At 40.8% G+C, this 22,979-nt stretch overlaps 1 protein-coding gene and 1 pseudogene across 21 annotated transcripts in view; one reads left to right on the forward strand and one right to left on the reverse strand.

Moving 5' to 3' along the window:
* Positions 1–22,979, reverse strand: part of Znf644 (zinc finger protein 644) — an 80,142-nt gene that overhangs the window by 31,504 nt on the left and 25,659 nt on the right. For 13 of the 21 annotated variants that reach the window (XM_029478066.2, XM_029478057.2, XM_085836967.1 and 10 more), the window contains one exon: positions 18,542–18,602. The exons of the other annotated variants lie outside the window; for them this stretch is intronic. In XM_029478066.2, coding sequence (XP_029333926.1) covers positions 18,542–18,585 — 44 coding nt within the window. In that variant the 5' untranslated portion in view covers positions 18,586–18,602. The remainder of the gene's footprint in view (positions 1–18,541; positions 18,603–22,979) is intronic. 21 annotated transcript variants of the gene reach the window in all.
* Positions 972–1,462, forward strand: LOC110294382 (interferon-induced transmembrane protein 2 pseudogene; annotated as a pseudogene).

The following is a 22,979-nucleotide window of genomic DNA, read 5'->3' on the forward strand; positions in this document are numbered from 1 at the left end:
AAGACAGTGAAAGTCTGGCCTAAGTAGGCCTAAGGTATGTTTCTGAGCAGTTTCTATCTAGAAGTAATTAAGCAAGCTCATAAAAGGGGTGGAGGATCCTAATGAGGAGAAGAGAGAAGATTAATTGTAACTAACACAAGCAAAGAGGCCTGGAGAAATGTCTCAGCAGTTAGGAGCATAGAGTGCTCTTGCCGAGTATCCGAACCTAGTTCCCAGCACCTACAACTGCTTACTAACTCCAGATCAATCACTTCTTTTGGCCACCCTGGGTATTTGTACAGTATCCAGAGTACCCAGAGAATATATTTGTGTATACACTAGTGTATATACTAGAACTGAAGAGACAGAGGAACTGGGGAGTCACTATAGACATCTGGTAAGACCATACTGGGAAACAGTTCTTGTGTTATGTCCAATTCCAGCCTATATACACCAACGATCCAACAAACATGTTACACTCTGAAGCATGTTCAACAGTGTAACTCAATCCAAAGGTTCTCTAGTAAAAAATCAAACCATTAAGAAGTAAATGTGGACCATGGCTACACCTGACAAGATTCAGACTTCCCCAACATGCTATTGAGACAAAATACTATATAATTCTACTTGCATGAAAGTTGTACTGCAAGCCTGCAAGGCTACTCTGAAAGAAAGGCCTAGTGACTGGCAAGGTAAACATGGGGTGCCCCAGGCTGGTGGCATCTGTCCCATGACCTGTAGTCATGAGGTGATTACTGTGTGGTATCCAATGAGCTGTGCCTTACACTTTGTGCACTGTATACACTGTGTGTGATACTTTATTAGAGCTGTGCAAGTCTTTTGATGGGAGTAAAAGTGCATCTGGAAACACAATTCACTTCTCACGCTTCAACTACATGACAAATAAAAATGCATGAAATATTTTAGAAATAATTGCTGGAGCCCTCAATATGATGTAGGAAGACTTAATTAAGAATATTTAATTCTGGCGATTGTTCCAGAGTCAGTACCATGAGCCACAATTCTCAAGCCTTCTTGCCTATCAATGCCGGACTTCCTCCAAGCTATGAGACAATCAAAGAGGAGTACGGGCTGACTGAGCTGGGTGAACCCAACAACTCAGCTGTTGTGAGGACCACCGTGATCAACATGCCCAGAGAGTTCTGTGCCTGACCATGTGGTCTGGTCCCTGTTCAATACACTTCAACGCCTGCTGCCTGGGCTTCATTGCCTATGCCTACTCTGTGAAGTCTAGGGACAGGAAGATGGTGGGCGATATGATTGGAGCCCAGGCCTACACCTCCACTGCCAAGTGCCTGAATATCAGCTCCCTGATCTTCAGCATCCTTATGGTCATTATCTGCATCATCATTTTCTCTACCACCTCTATGGTAGACTTTCAGTCGTTTGCACAAAGAACACCCCATTCTGGATTCTAGCTGCTCTGTGCTCCACGGTCCACATCTGCCCCGCCCCCCGCCCCGCCCCCAGGCTCCAGTCTCGACCCTTCACCCTACGCATAAGCAAATGTTACCTTCACCTATCTGTCCACAGTGGATTCAATAAAGTGCACGGGGTGGAAAAAAAAAAAAAAGAATATTTAATTCTCTCTATTTTCCAAATGTGTACCTTGATTACCTAAACATAACTGATCCTTAGCTTCATAAGAAAATATAAAATGTTCACCTTGAAAAATACTGCTAATAAAGAAAACTTGAAAGAGCTTTCTAGTACTAAAGTCATTTTTCACGTTTAGACTAAGAAAGACTTCAGGCCAGATGACAGGCAGTATCTGAACTAATGGAGGTCTCCTGCAGAAGACTGCACACTTCCCTACCCATTAAACTAAGCCTTGGCTTAGACTTTATATAGTTTATGGCATTTTTATAAACCCTACTTTAGGGTATCAGTAATTATTAATAAATCAGAATCAAATACAACATCAAGTTTCTCATCTTAGTTTCTTCCCTGAATGTATCATGTGTAGCAGAGTACAGTTAACATAACAACAATCTAACTCATTTTTAAGCCATGTAGTGCCACCAAGTGGCAACAGTTATTTTTTTTTTCTAAAAATACTTCAAGTAATTGAAAGTTAACTACAATATTTTATCAAAATGGAGGAGGGGATCAATCTTACAATTCTAGTCAAAGTTGAGAAATCAACTGTCTTTTATCTCTAAAGAAGCACATAGCACCATCTAAGAGTTATAAAGTTACAACTCTCCTGGAAGGCAAGTCCTACTTAATGTGTCAGCCCTGATCTCACTTGCTATGCTCTAACCAGCAGTTCCATAACCTGCTTTACAGACTAACAACACACAATAAAACAATGGGAAGCTTCCCTACCACCCTATTACCCTTGTTAAGTCTGGGGAAAGAATCAGGAGAAACAGGGTAAAGTAACTTCTGGCATTAGCAACCTAGGACTGCTTCAACCAAGTCTTATATACTAGGTAGCTTAAAACAAACAATCAACAACAACAACAACCTGTATCACAGATCTCCTTGGCTCATAAACAACCATCCTTCCCCTCTGACTTCACATCCTGTCGCTGAGTCTTCATATCCAAACTTCCTCACTTCAAAACCCACCAGCCACAACTTATCACATCTACTCTAATAATCTACTTTAATTTGATTACAACTGTAAAGGCCTATCTCTCAATAAGGCCATACTCTGGGGTATAGGAGACTTGGAGTTTAATGTGTAGCCTTTAAAGAAAAACCACAATTCAATCCAAAACACTACACCTTCTGTATTTGACTGGGTTGGTTTTTTTTTTTTTTTTTTTTTTTTTTATGTTTTCTTACTTGAAAGAACAAAAACTAATTTAAATCACAGAATCCTATTTTAAATTATTAAATTTTACTAACTTATTAATTGAATTGAAAATCTGTACATAAAAATCATAGGAAATATCACAGCAGTGACTATCACGAAGCTCATGTTCTGTTTACTTCTAGTATCCTTCATCATAAACTCCACACCACTTTACTCATTACTCACTTTACTTGAGCCTTTCTGCTGTTCTTTAGCCATGCGCCAAGTATTCTGCCCTCAAGTTCTGCCTCCAAATACTTGTATGGATCACCCTTGTGCCTAGCTATCTCCAGCTTTTCCTAGAGCATCCTATATAAAGTGCAACAGCACTCTTAGTAACTACTGTCTCTGCTAACACACGGTGCTCTAAGACTGGACATATCATGTCCTTATACCTGATCGCATGTTATTCTCCTGACTACAAAGCAAGTTTCTGGAGAACAGGTTTTTCTTCACAGATGGATAGATGCTCCAACGATTTAGAAATATCAGAGACTATCCAGGCAATCAGCTGACTCTACAAACTAAATAAGATATGGAAGCTATGTCTTTGTATTTCCTACATATTCAGGTAATTCCTTCTCAGATCTCTGATGGGGCTGAAGACTATAGTCTCATAATTGAAATTAGATTTTCTAACATTAAGGAAGATATTTCAGATTTGAAGGGACGGTTTTCAATTGGTAATACAAGCTAAAAATCAAACATGTTAAGTACAGAATTGGAAACTTTTTAGGTTAGATGACAGAATACTTGCCAAATATGATGGACTGGATAAGTGTATATCATACCTTACAATTTACATACTCGTTATAATTATGTTCAATATATATATCTAAGAGATTCTGAGCCCTTTTTAATTGGACAAAAAGGAGGAAATGTAGCTGCTTATATTACAAATGCTAATTATGCTTCCCCAAAAAACTGTACCTCCATGAAACTTCTGGGAAACCTGTCCCATTGGTTCTGATTGGTAGATAAAGATGCTAACAGCCAATAGCTAGGGAGTACAGACAGAAGTGGGATTTCAGGATTCCCAGGCTTGGGACCAGGAGAAGAGAGAGGAGAAGATCAGGAGAAGATCCGCCCACCATGCCAGGAAAGTGTGGTAGAGAGGAAAGATGCCATCCATGCCTGAGAAGAGTGCAGGCCAGAGAGGTACAGCCGCCACGTGAAGGATCTGGAAGAGCCCGGCCGAGAGGGCAGCCAAGGTAGAACACAGAATTAGTAAATAATAACTCGGGATTAACAACATGGAGGTTAGGAAATGGTTCAGCTATTCTGCTGTCTAAGGCATATTAAAATATAAAGGCTGTGTATATGTCTTTCATTTGGGAACTTTTAAAGCATTGAAGCGGTTAGCAAACCTGCCACCAAGATTTATTATTTAATTATTACAACAACAACTACCTTTCATGTGTGTTTAATGGAAAAGAAAGAAATCCAAACAGCATCTCAGACTTTAAATGGAACCCACTAGTAGTCCTCTCTTTGAGAGACTCTCTCCTCAGGTGTCTGTCTGACTCCTCGGTGCGGAGATGGCAGGCAGCCCCACCAAGCTCAGCCCTTCTCCAACCATTTTCTACTTGGTAAGCACAATGGACCTTTGTCCTTCTTCACACTTTCCTCTCAGAGCGTCATTCAAATTCTTAACCCAGCTGAATCAGTTGGACTAGGTCCTCTTCCCGGTGTCCCTTCCGGTCACAGGCCATGGACATGCACTTCACTTGGTCTAGAGTCCTCTTCTTTCCTCAGCTCAGCTCTCACTCACACAAAGCCGGTTACCCTTAACTCACAATGTTCCTCAAATCAGCTCAAGGCTGCTTACCACAGAAGCCTGTGTGCTCCTGAGCTCCTCTGTTATATGTTCACGCACAACAGTTTCTTCCAGCTGTCTTTCAAACATCTGATTGACGGATCCTCAATCCTCTCCTCTAACTTACCTGTAAAATCAAGAAAAAGCTTCTCCATGGCTCACAAGGACAGAGCCAACAGCCTCTGCTATAGTCACTGCATTGTGAGCGGTCAGGTGACGTGGGACACACAGAACACAGTGAAGGTGACTATATAGGCCTGTAACCTGAGAGGGATTCATGTTTTCTTTATTCATGTCAGCTGGTTTAGTCAAGTATGATGAATGTTTCTGTCAAGTGTCTAGCTACCAGTGTGTTCAAAGATCACACTCATCTGACACAGTTATGCAACTCTATGGAAATGTGGTGAACGTGCACATCTCTATCAGGCAAATACTAAGTACATACCCAAAGTCGGGACTTCACTCACAAGCTTCAAAATTCATACGTAGGAAATTAATCCACTTTGAAAGCTATGTATGTAATATAATTTTCAGCAGTATAAAATAAAGACAAAAGACTGTATTGAGGGGAAAAAATTTACTTCAAGCCCCCAAACTAAAATTTCATTAACTGTCTTAATTTCTCTTTTGGTAAAATGTTCTCTAATGTATATCAATTTGAGCAATGAGTCTCTCATTTTAATATAATTTATGAGAAATGAGTAGACTGTAATAGAGGTTCTAATGGTAACCATTCCGATCTCCTGAGAAAGTCAGAACTCTGTAGTACTCATGTTCTATCCACAGCCTGATAAACAATGACTATCTCTGCTTTAAGCTGTCATTTTGATAAATACTGTAAGTCTTTATCTTTTCTTTCCAGTCAGTGTCATTAGAATTAAAAAAGCTCTGAGTGAATGTGTAGGGTTAGGAATGTACCTCAGTGGCAGCCAGAGGACATGCTCCGCACCCTGCATCCAATCCCATAGCAACTCCTCCATTACCATAGATAGTACAAAATAAAGCGGTCCTAGAGCTCTCCTCAGAGGGATGGCTCTTCTCACTCTGTGAGAATGCCTCCCAGATATCGACAAGTAGACACATACTTTATCGAACACAATAAAACACAAGTCACAAATCTAGTCACTGTGTTGCATCTGTCATCTCATTCTAGGGGATTGGTTAAATATATATTCATTACAAAATAAAAGTTACCCTCTTTGGCAGACGTTCCTCAGTAAGCAGTGTCTGATAAACCACCCTGAATAGTCACTTCAGCACATGCAACCATTCGGTTGCGCAAGAGAAAGTTCCTTACAAATCAGTGCCCATCCCAAATCTACACGTTGAAACCCTAACCTCCAATACCTCAAAAAGACAGGATCTAGAAAAGGCTCTGAACGGCTGATGTTGAAGGAAACTGATAGGCAGGCCCTAACCCAGTCTGATGTATCTCTTTAGGGGCAGACTAGTACACATGAGAGGATACCAGAAATCTTCCAAAAAACAAAGACAGACAGCGACTATCTACAAGTGAAGGTGACAGGCCTGGGGAAAAGCTACACCTGCAAATACCACACTCTCAGATTACCTGTTTCTAGAAATGTGGGAAGGCAGCTGAGGGATCCCATGTGGAATGCTCTGTGGCAGCCCAGTTATACAAGCACACTAAAAAATGTTTTCAACCAAACTTTATATGAACATTCAACTGCAACGTAACACATTAGTGATTTATCCCCTTGTTTTTCCTTGTTTCTCTGTGAAGTTCCTGGTTGCCTTAGAACTCCTTCTGTACACCAGGCTGGTCTCAAACTCAGAGATTCCCCTGCCTCTCTGCCTCCTGGGTGCTGGGATTAAAGGCAGGCGACATCATGCTTCACCCAACACATTAGTGATCTCTACTCTCTAAAAATACCAAACTAAAATCACCAACCTCTACCACACTAATGTTGATATCAACAGAGTACCCGCTAAACCATGAAAAGTGATGATCCTTGTTTACACATTATGTCTACAAACCCAAGAGCAATGAAATGGACCCCAGCTTAGACAGGCATCCATGTCAATTTCCTTAATTGCAAGAATAGCTTAACTTCTAAATATCTGATATAGAAATACGTGAATATCCACTTGATCCACGTTATAGAAAACTTAGACCTAGACCCCTACTAAAGGTCCTTTCTTGTGCCTGAAACAATTCTAGGTCAGTATTAAAAATCCTAGATGTGACTGGGCAGTGGTGGCTCACGCCTTTAATCCCAGCACTCGGGAGGCAGAGGCAGGCAGATTTCTGAGTTCGAGGCCAGCCTGGTCTACAAAGTGAGTTCCAGGACAGCCAGCTCTATACAGAGAAACCCTGTCTTCAAAAGACAAAAAAAAAAAAAACAACAACAACAAGATTGTATAATAATCCCCTGCCCTGAAATTATATTCTATGCCATTAAAGCCTTAGGCAGCCCACTCTAGCCTCAAACTCTTGTGCTGACATTACCAGTATAAACCATGGTCTTAGTCAGGGTCTGCATTGCTGTGAAGAGACACCATGACCAAGGCAACTCTTATAAGGATAACATTTAATTGGGGCTGGCTTACAATTTCAGAGGTTCAGTCCATTATCATCATGGTGTGAGCATGGCAGCATCCAGGCAGGCATAGTGCAGGAGGGGCTGAGAGTTCTACATCTTCATCTGGAGGCTGCTAGGAGAAATGTGACTTCCAGGCGCTCAGATGAGAGTCTTAGAGCCCATGTCCACAGTGACACACCTACTCCAAGGCCATACCTTCTAATAGTGCCATTCCCTGGGCTGAGCATATACAAACCATCACAACCACCATTCCCAGCTCCATTTTTATAATTAGATAGCCAGGATCTCTTAGGTCACATTCTCAAGTATGTTTGTACTTAAAACCTTTTAAGTACTGATACTCAGTCCTTCTCTAAATCACTCTTTTGTTTTGTTTACTGAGACAGGATCTCTTTGTAAAGCCTTGGCTGTTCTAGAACTAGTTCATGATCAACAAACTCAGAAATAAACCAATAAAGAGACCACAGCTAATTCCATACTCAATGGTGACAATGATAAGCTTTCTCTCAAAGACTAGGGATAAAGCACACAGCCATTTGTTTGTCTCTTGTACTTTAGCTGGAGAGGGAAGGAGGAGTGGACCAGGACAACAGGAAGGATGGGGAGGGCTGAAAGGAAAGGCAGCCAATGGGCAAAGTCACAAGGAAAATTATGTTTGCACACATGATACTATCGTACATGCAGAAAACTAAAACATATTCAAAACCTGTTAGAATAAAGAGTTTAACAAAGCTACTACACAAAAATCAATATAGGAAGACAAGCTGTTTCTATTAGAAACTAACAATGAGGGGCTGGAGAGATGACTCAGTGGTTAAGAGCACTGACTGCTCTTCTGAAGGTCCTGAGTTCAAATCCCAGCAACCACACGGTGGCTCACAACCATCTGTAATGAGATCTTATTACCTCTTCTGGTGTGTCTGAAGACAGCTACAGTGTACTTATTTATAATAATAAATAAATCTAAAAAAAAAAAAAAAGAAACTAACAATGAACAAACTAAAAAGAAAATTAATTAAACAATTCTGCTTCCTATAAGTATTCCAGAGACAGAAATACTCAGGAATAAACCTAACCAAGACTGGCAGCTTGCAGACTGAAAACTACAGAACAGTCCTAAAAGAAATTAAAGACAAATGAAAACAGAGGTTGTAAGACTTATTGAGAAGCTGTATTACTTAGGGTTCTCTACAGAAACACAATTTATAAAGTGAGTATATACATGAGTATATGTCAGAAGATATATGAATATATATGAATAAAATTTATTACAGTAGCTTACAGGCTGTGATCCAGCCAGTCCAACAATGGCTGTCTATCAGTACAAAGTCCAAGAATCCAGTGGTTGTTCAGTTCACAAAACTGGATGTCTCAGCTGGTCTTCAGTATGTCAAAATCCCAAAGAAGTGGGCTCCAATGCCAGTGAAGGAATGAACTTTGCAGAGAGTGAGGGCAAGCAGGCAGTGAGCAGGAACTTCCTTCTTCTGTGTCCCTTATATAGGCTGTCAGCAGAAGGTGTGGCCCAGGAATGAGGTGGATCTTCCCATATCAAAAATGGGATCTTCCCATTTCAAATAATTTGATCAAGAACAATCCCTCATGGGTTTATCCTGGTTTAGTTAATTCTACATGTAGTTAATTTGACAAAAATTAATCATGACAGAAGTCAACATTGTATAAAGAAACCTACAGATTCAATGCCATTCCCCTCATCAGAATCCCAATGACATTTATGTCAGAATATAAGAACCCATTCTGAAATTCACATAAAAATCTCGATGGGCAGGGTCTGGAGAGAAGGCTCAGTGATTGAGAACACTGGCTGCTCTTCCAGAGGATCTGGGTTCCATTCTCAACATCCACATGGCAGCTCGCAATTGTAACTCCAGTTCCAGGGAATCTGACACCTTCACAAAGACACACATGCACACAAAACACCAATGCACATAAAATAAAACTAAATTATAAATTGTTTGGACAGCAAACAACTGAAACAACATTAAAATGAATAAGATCAAACATACAAAAACTACAAATAGGGCTGAGGACCTGCATCAAGTAGCAGAAGGATCAAAGCCTTGGTTCAATCACAAATGCTGCATAAACCAAGTATGGTGATACCAGGTGAGAAGCAGATGGAGCCATCGCAAGGTCAACATAAACCTCAGCTACATTACAAGTTCAGGACCACCCTAAGGCAAAACTACCAAATTCTTAGAGGAAAATAAAGGGAAAGCATCATGACATGTGTTTCCTGGATCATGGCAATGATTCCCTGGATGTGATCCCAAAAGCAAGACAGATGTGAGTAGAGAGAGTACAGCAACTGTCACCCTTTTCCTCAAAACAGTCCATAGTGAGGTGATCTTTGTGGAGAGAAAACATTTTCAAGTCATATACGTAATAAGAAGTTTACACTCACAACATAATGAGCAAGGAATCTGAATAGACATTTCTCTAATACTGATATACAAGTGCCAGCAAGCACATGAAAAGATGCTCAGCATCAGCATCATCAAAAGACCCAGCTTGGCAGCTCAACACTACAGAGGCTAAAGCAGAAAACTCTCTTGAACCCAGGAGTCTGAGGCCAGCTTGAAATTACAAGACTCCTTCTCAAATAAACAAAAGTACAGTGAGGCACCACCTCACACACACACACACACACACACACACACACGCACACACGCACACGAGAACATAAGGGATGAGCAAAGACACAGGAAAAGAATCATCTGCCCAGTGTTGGAGGCAACATTAAATGGTGCAGCTCTCACAGAAAACTGAAAGCAGATTATACACTCACAGCATGTGTATCATTCACAAGATGAAGACTGAGGGCAACCTACATGCCCACTGGCAAATAAGCTTGATAAAACATAGTTCATACACACAACCGCCTTAAAAAGGAGGTTGGCAAAACATCACAATATGGAAAACCTTAAGCACAAAGTGAAACAGGTCAATTATAAAAAGGAAAATATTTAATGGTTCTATTTAAATGATAATTAAAACCAGTTTAAAAACATAATGCCAGTTTATATTAGTGGGGACCAATACCATGTCTGTGCTTTCCAGAATATCCTGGGGAAGGTGCATAAGCATGCGGATGGAGTTAACAATTTTAATTGTGCATAGTTTTTGTGGGGTTTTGTTTGTTTGTTTGGCTGTTTGTGTTTCTGAGACAGGGTCTTCCTACGCAGTTCTGGCTCTCCTAAAACTCACAATGTAGACCAGACTGTCCTTGAACTCAGAGATCCACCTGCCTGTGTCTCCCAAATGCTGGGATTAAAGGTGAGTACCATCAAGCCCACAGTGATGGCTATTCCTGGTTGTCACCTTGACTACATTTGGAATGAGTTACAGTCCAGAGATGGAAGGCTGTGATCCAGATCTTGAGGCAGAGCGGTCATGGGCTTAGGCCCAGGGCAAGGTAGTTCATGCCTTCAATCCCAGGAGGCAGAGGCAAGCAGATCTCTGAGTTCAAGGCCAGCCTGGGACAGAGCAAGTTCCAAATCCAGGCCTGGAGATACACACCTCTACTCTGGGCCATACCTTCTGCTGGAGACCTACATAAGGACATTGGAAGGAAGGCTCGCTCTTCTTTGCCTGCTTGCACTTTTACTGCCAGCACCTCTGTTGGAACCTACTTCTTCAGGATTCCAGCTTATACAGAAGACCAGCTGAAACAGTTAGGTTCATGGGGCTGAGCAGCTACTAGGTTCTTGGACGTTCCGTTCACAGCTGCCCATTGTTGCATTAGTTAGACTGCAGACTGTAAGTCATTCCAATAAATTCCCTTACTATAGAGACATCCCATAAGTTTTGTGACTCCAGGGAACCCTAATATAACCCCTCCATTTTAAAAACTTTATTTCCTATTTAATTTACTGCCATAAGAGTGGTATAACAATTATAATCTTGTTAATTATAAAACAAAGAATAAATTATTAATCTTTATAAAATATTAGTAACAATGGTACCGATACAATCTGGTACTGAATAAATGTTAAATAAAGTAAGCCTGAATATCATGGTTTTGCTAAACCAGGAAAAAAAGTCTAAAAGCTTCTCAAGTATAAAAAACAAGAAAAAAAAAAAAAAACCACACAATAATTCCTGTTAAACACGTAAAATGTAAATCTGGGGACATGATAACACATTGCTGTTGGGTGGGGAGTGGGAAATAGCAGAGTGTGGGACACTGTCTGTGGTTCCCCATCTCCTGGGCACCCAGGGGCCACTGACACAGCGTTGGGAGTTGGGAATGGGGGTCCCCATCCACAGGCCTGCCGGGAAGGGGGAGGCAGAGCCCCGTTTGACTCCAAGTGAGTGCTCAGAGTAAGGAGCGGCTGGAAAAGAGAAAGCCTCTACAAGAGATTTAGGCACAGCTCTTTAGGATGTAGCAACTTGAGGCTAGCCAGGGTTACAGACTGAGATGCTGTCTCAGAAATATAAAATGAAAATTAAAAAAAATATCTAAAAGCTGAAGACATAGCACAGCAATTAAGAGCCCTGGCTGGCTCTTGCAGGGACAAAGCACCCACAGGGTGGCTCGCAACCATGCATAACTGTAGTGAGAAGTTTTGGTTTCTTTTAAAAACAGGCTATGCTATATGAACGTGTTTTTGTTTTAAACCCAGGTGTGGGATGTGGCTCTGCATCAGACTGTCCACAGCGGCTGACTATGATTTGTCTTGTGCTCTGGCACAGGTGTGGTTATGCCAGCTGAAGATAGTTTACTCTAGAATTCTGGGGACTCTTGAGGGGTATAAAAAGGCCAGGGCCCTGAGAGAGGTGGTGGCGGCTGCTCCTCTGCTCCTGATGGTTCCTACTGCTGCACTCGCAGTTTTGCTGCTTTTGCTAAATTCCTGGTTTGCTGGTTAGATATCCTGACAATGGACAGTGCACTTGCCCTAGGAATAACGGCTCTAATCAGCAGGAAGTAGTCTAAGGAGATGGACACCCCCTTTCCCCTCTAACCTTCTTTCTCAGCCTAATGTTGTGGGCTTGGAAGGGATTGGGGTAGAGAAGGATAGTAGGTAAAAGAATCCAATAAAGTCACCAAAAGGTGACTTACACATAAATCTTGTTCCAGAGGATCCCATGCCCTGTTCTGGCCTCTCTGCCCTACAGAGGCAGGCACTAGGCATACATATGTGGTATACAAACATAAACATGCAAAATCATTATATACATAAAATAAAATCTTTTAAGAAATAGTAATTCTGAGCTTACCACAATCTTACATTTTAATCGGAGAATGCAAACTATAAGCATCTGGGAAGCTACAGAGGGTGCTGCCAGGAGGTATCAATATTTTGTACTTTTTCTTCTTGCCACGTGTCCTCTGGTCACTGCTCTGTTGCTGTGCAGAGACTCACCATGACCACAGCAACCCTATAAAGGAAACTCTTAACTAGGAGGTTTATTGGTCCATTACATTACAGCAGGAAGAGAGACACCAGGCCTCGCTTGGGCTTCTGAAACCTCCAAGTCCACTCTCAGTGGCACACTTCCTCCAACGAGACCACACCTCTCAATGTGTCTCAAGTAGTGCCACTAACTAATGACTACATATTCAAATATATGAGCCTCTGGGGCCCATTCTTATTCAAACCACCATCCCAAGGTTTTAAGTCATTTAGTTCATCAGAGGCTTGGTACATGTACCCAGGATGAGCAATAGGCCCTGATACACGGGAAGGTCATTCTTTGACTTTCTCCTGTCTTCCCGAAAGAACTTTTTATGACAGGTACCTTACTTTATAAAGATATCAAAAGAAACAACATCTAGCCAAAAGGGGACGGGGGGGGGGGGGTGATGTCTGCACAGAGGTTTAACCAAAACAGAAGTAAATCCATTTTCAACAATCTTTAGGTCAAATACTAATGAACAAAAATGAGTGTATGAGAAATAAAGGCACGGATAACTCCTGGGTCTCTCTTAGAGCTCAATGCCACCTTCCACTTAGGCTCACCTGGCTCTCAGGCTGTTTCAAGTTCAATTAACTTAGTTCTTGTCTGTTCCAAACACTCATCACCCCCACGGTTCCATTTATGAATGCAGTCCCACTGCCAAAGCTAGAAGCACAAAGCATCCTAACTGCTACCTTAACCTCCCCAGCCCCGACTCCACTGTAAGGAAATGCCAAAGCTGCGGCCGCATGTTCATAACTGCACTTTACTGCTGTCAAGTCAGTCTAGACATCTATCCTCTTATGACTGTTCCTCCTGAACATCCCTAGCATCCCTGTGATGTGTTCTCTAGTTTTTCACTGAGATGTTTAAGGTAGAATTTAGCATAAGAGCCTGGGATCAAATCCAAAACAGCAGCCCCTCAGATGTATTCCCATCACTTCCACATAAGCGCCTTCAACGGCTTATTATTATTCTGTTAATATAAACTCTTTAAATGGTTACTATGACCCGTAATAAAATGGCCCCAGCCTTCTTCTCTACTCTATTCCCTGGTACCAAGCACTACACCCCCTCCTTCTTACCTCATGATGAGCAAGCGCTACACTGAAAGTAATGTGGGTCTCTGGGTCCCACCAAGTCTCCCTTTTCTTATCTCACTTCTTAGTTGGGCTGTCTCTTCTGCCATAGGTCCTCTAGTGTATCTAGATAAGTCACAAAGCTTTTCTTCTATGGGAGACCCTGAAGTGAGCAGAATTCAGACTAATTCCAGAACTTCCAAAGCTTGCATGTTAGGTCAGCCTGGGATATATAGTGAAGTTCTAGGCCAGCCCGGATTTTGGGGCAAGATCATCTCAAACAAACAAACAAACAAACAAACAAAAAACCCAAACTTCTACTATGAGTAAGGTACTATATATATATATATATATATATATATATATATATTAAATGCTCGAATATAGATTAATGTATGTTATAAAGCCCATTGCCTTTGGCTTTCAGGAATTCAAGACTGTAGTACATATCCAATCATCCTTCTCCCTAAGTCTAAGAACTATTATCAAGGATAGATTAAAAACAACTTAACTACAATAATAAATTCAGATGCCATTAAATGAATTAACCGATATTTAAAAACATGTGGTAGGAAGGCTCCACAATCCTCAGACTAGCTAGAAGCTTTACTGGTTTTCTCAAAAGAATAGTATGGAAGAAGTCAAAAGACCTAGGTTCTTGCTTTGCAATTATCCACCTGGCCTTAAGCTAGTCATTACTACTTCTGAACTTCATGACAGTTAGGATTTCACAGTGGAAGAATACCTTGGTGGATGGGAGCCAAGGAATGCCACAAAGATCACAGCAGACAACAGACCTCACACAAGAGACTTATGGGGGGAGGAGGTAGTAAAAGGTTACATTTGAGTAAGGACAAAAGCGGAGAGGGAGACAGACAGACAGACAGGGAGATAGACATGGTATGTGTGATTATGGGAGATTTATAAAGACCACGTAAATCGTGAGCACAGTGAACATGTGTCACATTTAGCAATAGTAATGATGTGGCTCTGGCTCTCAACTGCGGAAGGCAGGCTCGAGGAGCAATGGCTCCCTAGCAATGACATTAGCTATAAACTGAAGTAATTATGTATCAAGATGAAGACAATCACTACATTATTTTTTGATGAGTTCAAACTCAGACTTGTTTAAACAATCTGAAACAAATTAACAATTCAAATAATTCCTAAGTTTAGTACAATATAACCATAACATCTGAGAATGTGTCAGTGAGCCAGGTCTGCCGACACGCCTGCCATACTAAGCACTTAGGCAGCTGAGGCAGGAAGACTGCACGCAGCAAGTCTGAGACCATCCTAGGCTACACAGTGAGACCTTATCTCAAAACCATGAAAAAATAAAATGCCAATAAACTTGGCAACATGAATATCTAATTAAATGAAATCTTTATAAAGTAACTTTTGACATTAAAATTTTACTGCAAGCTTCCCTCTGCGCATAATTTCCATCCAACCAATGAAACAGTTCTTTTATTCAAGGCCATATTCAAACAGGAAAAATCTGAAACTGAGGTACATCTAAAGACCTCTGAAGAGGAAATCTAGTCTAAACTCTCTAGACATGCAAATCAAGCAGTCTACCACCACCACACACTTTATACCCAGAAGGAAACACAAGTTAAGGTGATATATATTCAACAATAACAACAAAAATCCTTCAAGAAGACAGAACAGTACGAGAGAGGGTCTGTATCGAACTCTGTATTTGGCCTTTATTGCCAAAGCTGCAATGAAGAAAAGACACAAATTGATCCCAGTGGGGAAGATCCTCTTCTTGCTTTGGACTTGCCACAAGGCAGTCTAGTTTCTAGCATAAAAACCCCAGGTGACTGCTGTGATAGCCAACTCAACTAGCCAAGTTTCAAATATTAAGAGAAAAAAACTGTCAAAATACTTTAACTTTTTAAACAAGTCATTCATTAATAAGTTATGTATATGTATGTAATGTGTTTACAATGATAAAACACAAGTGCCCACAGCTCTGGGTCACGGGGCTCTGGTCTTTACTCATCCCCACCTTCAGGGGCACGAGGGAGCTCCCTTCACTCTGACTTTTATGGCCAACCTCCCTCTCTCTTCACTTACATTAGTAACACATTGTTTTAAATTTTCAACTTAAAGATATAACCAGTAAAGCAACCCGGGAATACTCTACTAGAAAATAATACTTCAATTTTTATAAAACAGATTAACACCTCTGCATGGAAACTGTAATCAAAAATCAATGCTATTCATGTTAGCTTAAATCTAAAAGTAAGATTATTTACTTCAACTGAATCAAAAGACTGAAGGCACATCCTCATTCCAAGCGGTCTCCATGCTGTCCTCACTGGCTCTTTCCTACGGCCAAATGACAGCTGAAACGCCGCCCAGCCCGTCATGGACACAATTCTGAAATCCTATTTGAGAAAGAACTGTTACTGACCTAAGCTGAACAAACATTCACTGGGCTATTTAAGATGAATGCAACAGGGTTGGTGTCTACCTTCAACTGGATCTCGGTCAGGTAAGAGGATCACTGTGGTGGTTTAAATAAGAGTGACCTCCACAGGCTCATATTTTTGAATGCTTGGTCCACAGTTGGTGGGACTGTTTAGGAAGGACTGGTTGTGGCCTTGTTGGCGGAGGGTGGGCTTTGAGGTTTAAAAAGCTGTGTCTCAACATGTAAGCTCTCAGACACTGCTCCTACAACATGCCTGCTGCCTCCTGCCATGCTCCCCGCCATGATGGTTACAGACTCTCTCTCTGGAATTGTGTGCCCCAAATTAAATGCTTAATTTCATGTGTTGCCTTGACATGGTGTCATTTCACAGCAACAGAAACAATGACTCAAACAACATACTGCAGAAGGCCAGGCCTGGCTCCAGGTTTAGGAAACAACACAAGAAATAATGAATGACCACTACAGAAGAAAAGCTGTAACTAGAAAGGATCCTGGCAGGGCCTCTAACCCAAGCATGTGGGCACAGATAAGTACTCACATGCCACAGCACTTTACATCTTCTTCTGCTATTAATGGGGCAAAACAGAAAGGAGTCTAGGAGGGGGCGCTAGAAGGGATAAGAACTGGAACTGAGAAAAATGTTTACAGAACACACAAGATAAATAATGGTATTCTAATAACATGAATGAAACAAAAATATCAAAATAAAACTTTAAAAAAAAGCATGAACTATATCATTCTATGTTCATGAAGTTCAAAAACAGCTAAAACTGGGCTGGAGAGATGGTTCAGCGGTTAAGAGCATTGACTGTTCTTCCAAAGGTCCTGAGTCTAATTTCCAGCAACCACATGGTGGCTCACATCTGTAATAGGATCCAAATGCCCTCTTCTGGTGTCTCTGAAGACTACTACAGTGTGCTCACATAAAAACAATAAATCTTAAAAAACAAAACAAAGCAAAAAAACCCAGCTAAACTAAACCAAGCTAAATGAAATTTAATAAGACTATTAGATTCAGATTGAAAAGAGTTAAGGAACTTTGAGATAATGAAATTTTCTATATATACATGAGTGGCTCAATGTAAATTACAATATAGTTATTCATTTCTGTCCTTTAAAGTTCACACATCACTAAAAGTTAATTATAATATGACAAAAAGAACGGCTCGCCGGGCGTGGTGGCGCACGCCTTTAATCCCAGCACTCGGGAGGCAGAGGCAGGCGGATTTCTGAGTTCGAGGCCAGCCTGGTCTACAAAGTGAGTGCCAGGACAGCCAGGGCTACACAGAGAAACCCTGTCTCGAAAAACCAAAAAAAAAAAAAAAAAAAAAAAAAGAACGGCTCACATCCAATGCTGCATAATCCCAAATAAGCCAGATGTATGTCCTTGCAGACGTGTAAGCACAGGGGAAGGTTCTTCTAGGCACTGCATATTTAACAAGCTACTGAGACACCCGCAAGACCTGAAAGTCCAGTGTAAGCCTCTTCTCTACTTCAAGACACTCAGCAGCTTCACTGTATGTTGTCCTGTTACTCTATATTCTAAGGCCATGTTTATTGACTCCTGTATTTTTATCATTTCAAAAGCTTTACATTTCTAAAAAGCATTCTTTCGCATATCAGACACAAAACATCAGCAAAATTAAGTTTTTAAAAGCAACGGTCCTTAGAAGGCCAGTCAGAATGTTCCATGAGAAAAGTCACGACAGAGCTGAGGAGAAGGTTGGTGGACGAAGTGCTTGCTGTGCAAATGTGCAAGTCTGAGGACCCTGGCTCAGATCCCTAGCCTGCGCAACAGCTGCCATGGTGGCCTCCCTGTAATCCCAGTGCTCACAAGGCAGAGACAGCCGTCCCTTTAGTGAGCTGTCCTCCCTAAACAAAATGCAAAGTAACTGAGGAAGACACCTCACATCAAACTCTGGCCTCCACACACATATCCACATATGACTAAACATGCCAGTTCTCAACATTACAGTAACAGAAAGAAGTTATGGCTTAATTTTTTTGTTAAGGAAATAAAGTAAAATCAACAAAAGGATACTATATTCTCTTTACTACAGAAAAACAAAAATCAAAAACAAACAAACAAAAGTCAACACATCCTGTACTACCTAGTGGGAGATCACTAGCAGTGGCTAAGGCAACACCAACTACATTTTCTGACACGCTACAACGCTCGGGCCCTGTAAGCATCAGGAGACCTCAGTACTAAGGAAAGAACCCTAAGACTGCTTCTCCGCTCGCACCTGCTTACTCCTATTAAATCAACTGAACCAAAGCGGTCAAAGAGGTAAGAGCATATTGCAAAAGTTTATTGAAATTCTTTAATCCTAGACTTGTAGACACATTTTTAAGTTATAAAAACTTTTTTATTATTCCTACTTTGATATGTAACATTTAATAAAGTATTCTACTTACCTAAATTTTGGCTTATTAACATCTTGATGCAAGAATAATCTCATCCAAATTTAAATCAAGCCTGAAACAATACATATAAAAAACAATCGCTTAGTTTTCTTTGGTTCATTTCAGGTAGGAAAAAAAAACCACTGTATAATACACTATTTTAAATTTAAAACTATAATTTCTTTTTTCATAAAATATCTAAAGTGTTCAACAATTAACATGACTAATATAATGCTCAATAAATTGTTAAGTACCCTTTCAAGGGGAGCAATAATCTATCCCAGCAAGAAACTTAAAAGTTTAGGGGGCAGAAGTGGCTCAGTAATTCCAGGCAGTTGCTGTTCGTGCAGGGGACCAAGGTTCGGGTCCCAGCACCCATAGGGCAGCAACAACTGTTATCTGTAACTCCAGGACCTCTGATGCCCTCTTCTGACCTTTGTGGGCACTGCACACACGTGGTGCACATACATACTTGCAAAAGGAACACTTGTACATATAAAATGTTTTTAAAAGAAATATAATTTGCAGTTCTTAAAAATATTTATATTAATTATTTTAATTAATTTTAACAACATTATTGATAATATTTATATATTTTTAATAAATGCATGTTTATTAAATATTAAATATACCCATAGATATTTAGATGATATATTATTTATATATTTAGTATATACTATTAATAGTATTATCTTTTTTAGTAATAAAATAGCAATGGTAATACTGGACTTAAGGCTATGAGCCATCAGTTCTGCACCTACATGGGTATTAAGGTCTGCAGATGGTCAGATCCCTTATATATAATGGCATAGTCTTTATGGGCAACCTATGCACACTCTTCCTCTTCCATGTACTTTATACCATTGCTTCAGTACTTCTAAAAATGAGTACCATGTAAATGCTACAGACATGTTGTTGCATTTAGAGACAAACGTTAGGAAAGACAACTCTGTACCTAATAGGTACAAACTCTACGTACTTGGTACAAACACAACCTTCCCCTGCCCCCACAAATATTTTTAATATAGGGTTTGTTAATCCATGGATACAGAGCCCAGGTATGAGGAGAGTTGAGTGTTTATGAATAAAACATACTTCTGAGCCATTTCAGTGTTAATCTAATATTGTGTCCACACCAAAAAAGAATTGTGATAGCAGCTAACAGCAACTAAGCATAAAATGTATGGAATGTACCATTAGAAACTCTGAGACTTCAAGCTAATATTTAACACTTTTACTCTTAATAATCCACTAAAAGTACATTTACCAAAAACTTTTTCTACCAATTTTGAAAACTGAGTTTTGTGTTACCGAAAATCCTATAATCTCCTACTACTACCAAAAGGCAACCTGTTAAGTTTAGTATTCTCAGAGGTTGGAGGACACCACACATATTTCAACTGTCAGCCTAGATTACTCCAACAGTTCCATTCTAAGACTTACTAGCCTCTAATTGTGAACTCAATAGTCACTTTAAGAGGTCATCCTACACAGACATCACGTTCTCAACAGCCCATGCACATACCATTCTAGACATTTCCAGTTTCTAGGACAGACCAAATGCTCAGCTATCAGGCTTTTTCACATATTGATCTAAAATTCTCGGGCATCACCTACCTTCTACTATCTTTAACTTTGCAAATGCCTTTCCTGGCAGTAATCCTGACAGACTAGATTTTAATCCCATCAATTCTATCAAAAAGGGTTAGATCAATTGATTCACTGAATTGTGAAACCTGTGTAAATTCTAAAATAGTGACTACTTTTTTGCTTGTGCATTTCTTGACCTCCAGTGTGAACAGATTAGAGACATAAACTCTCTTATTTCAGTTTAGTACCTCAACTAGCTGGTATACTTATTGGGTTTTTGGTTTGGTTTAGTTTAATACAGTTTATTTATTTATTTATTTATTTATTGACAGGGTCTCTCTAAGTAGCCCTGGCTGTCCTCAAACTCAGAGATCCACCTACCTCTGCCTCCCACAGGCTGAGATTAAAGGTGTGCATGTGCCATCGTGCCCTATTGACACACTTTTAAAACCATAGCAATGTAGACTGATTAAGAGATTCACATTTTCAAATTCTAACATGTATTTGATATAAAATAATTAAGTAAAACTCGGGGTAATAAATTCAGTTCACATTCTCAAGAAATAAAGGAAAGTTTACTTCTATTTCTGGATATATGAGCACTAAGAAATAACCACATTAACTCACAATGAAGCTGATAACAGCCCAGAGGTATCTTCTACTGAATCAGTCTATTCGTTAGGACCAGGAATTAGTTATTAAGGGGTTCTATCTCTATAGAAGTTTGTGAACCAGAAATCCTAAACTCATGTTAGTATCTTGTAGGAAAGCCTGGAGACCAACAAATACAAGATGCCAGTACTTTAGAAAAAAGGTTCTAAATGTGCAGAGAAAGACAACCTGGAGGCTTTCTGTACAGCCTGCTCTGCCACTGTCTTTCTATTTCTGCAGGGTCTACACTAAGACCTGCAGGTTTGCCCTTCTGAGAAGTGGTGTGTGTGTGTCCTGAGGTAATGCTGTTCTGGAGATTACACTGAGGACCCACAGACCTCCATTTCCCTGTGCTGTCTGCATGAGAGCACTCTCTCCTCCCCAGTGCCAGGGCTACTCCACTCGCCTGGAACTGCATACCATGACCTGTCAAAAAACAAACAATGCTCTTCAAGGTCCACTATAAATTTCTGTGTGATAGGCTAAAGCATGTCTCCATAAAAGACACCATCCTCATCTCTTCAACCTGTGCATGCTGTCTCCCATAGGAAAAAAAGTCTTTGCAGAGAAGACTGATAAATGGTTTGGAATATTACACGAAGAAGTTAGTAGACCCTGACAAAGATGGAAGGAGTCCTTGGGCCTGACAACACACACAGTTAAAGTGTTGCCACCTGCCCAGTGCCATCCCATAGTAAGCTTTTACTTACTGTTGTGGCCTGAGAATGTTGATTTGAAGATGGGAAGCAAAGACTGCAACACATCTACAGACCCAGATGCACAAACTCATGGGAATGATTGCTTTTTTTTTTTTTAGAGAATTATTTATTTCATGTCTATGAATACATTGTTGCTGTCTTCAGACACACCAGAAGGGGGCATCAGATCCCATTACAGATGGTTGTGAGCCACCATATGGTTGCTGGGAATTGAACGCAGGTCCTCTGGAAGAGCAGCCAGTGCTCTTAACCACTAAGCCATCTCTCCAGTCCCCATGGGAATGATTTCTATGCAGAAATCATTGGTGTACTGTGTAACCAGTGCATCTGGTTATGGAGAGGGGAGGGGGACAGCTGGATTATCTGTTGCATCCTGAGTGAGAATGCACATAACTGTGTGAGGAGGCTGGAGGAAAACAGAATACACACAGGCAAGGAGAATACATGATGGCCTTGATGACTGGGGAGTACGGCCACACGCAGGAGTACCACCAACAGCCTCATGAAGAAGCAAGAGATGGGTACAACTTCAGCCCTCTTCTCTCTGCTAGGCTATGAACACACAAGCAGACACCACCCCTTCCCCCCACCCACCCCCTGCACAGGACCTACAACCTCACACATACAAATGCTTGTATGAGCATTTTTTGATTCTCCGCACCTCCACCCCAGGCTTTTCATTTTGTAGCTCAGCCGGGCCTTGAACTTGCCATCTTGCCCCAGCCTCCTGAAAAGCTGTAACACCTGACTCCTAGCCTCCACAACTGGCCATCCATTTGTTCCTTCAAATATCCTACATGGAAGCCCCAACCCCTGACTATGTGTGGAAGAAGAGCACTTTAGGAGGCAAATAATGAGCCGGAGCCCAAGAATGAATCCATAATCTAGTACTGGGAGTGACAGCATGAGAACAAACACCAGTTGTGCACACAAGGAAAGGCTCCCTGCAAATGCCTCAGCAGAGAGAGCTTATACTCATCAGCTTCCAGCCTCCATCACCATGAGGCATTGTTATCACAGCAGGCCAAGTAGACTAATACACATAAAAGGACACTTATGGTTAGAAAAGATTGTAAATCTGCCTAACAATAAGTAAAAATTATTAAAACATTAGATTGTGCTAAGTACAGGTACCCCAAGAGGACACAAAACCACAGTACAAATGAAGGAGCTCCTGCTGCCCTCTCACTGCTCTGCTCACAGTCACAGCACGAGTGAAATAACTCCTGCTGCCCTCTCACTCTTCTCCTCACAATCAGGGGAGAAGAACAAACTTTTCCAATGTATGTTCACCCAAAGTCACACACTGCAGAAACATTTATGCTTTAAAACTTATTTTTAGCTAACAAATAATAATTGTTACTATATATGTTATATAAAGGGGTGGTAGTGCACACCTTTGATCCCAGCATATGGGAGACAGAGGCAGGCAGATCTGGAGTGAGGCCAGCCTCGTTTATAGAGCAAATTCAGTGACTGTCAAAGCTACA

This window comes from Mus caroli, unplaced genomic scaffold (genome assembly GCF_978045245.1).
Source record: "Mus caroli unplaced genomic scaffold, Mus_caroli_1 scaffold_4, whole genome shotgun sequence".
Lineage (NCBI taxonomy): Eukaryota > Metazoa > Chordata > Mammalia > Rodentia > Muridae > Mus > Mus caroli.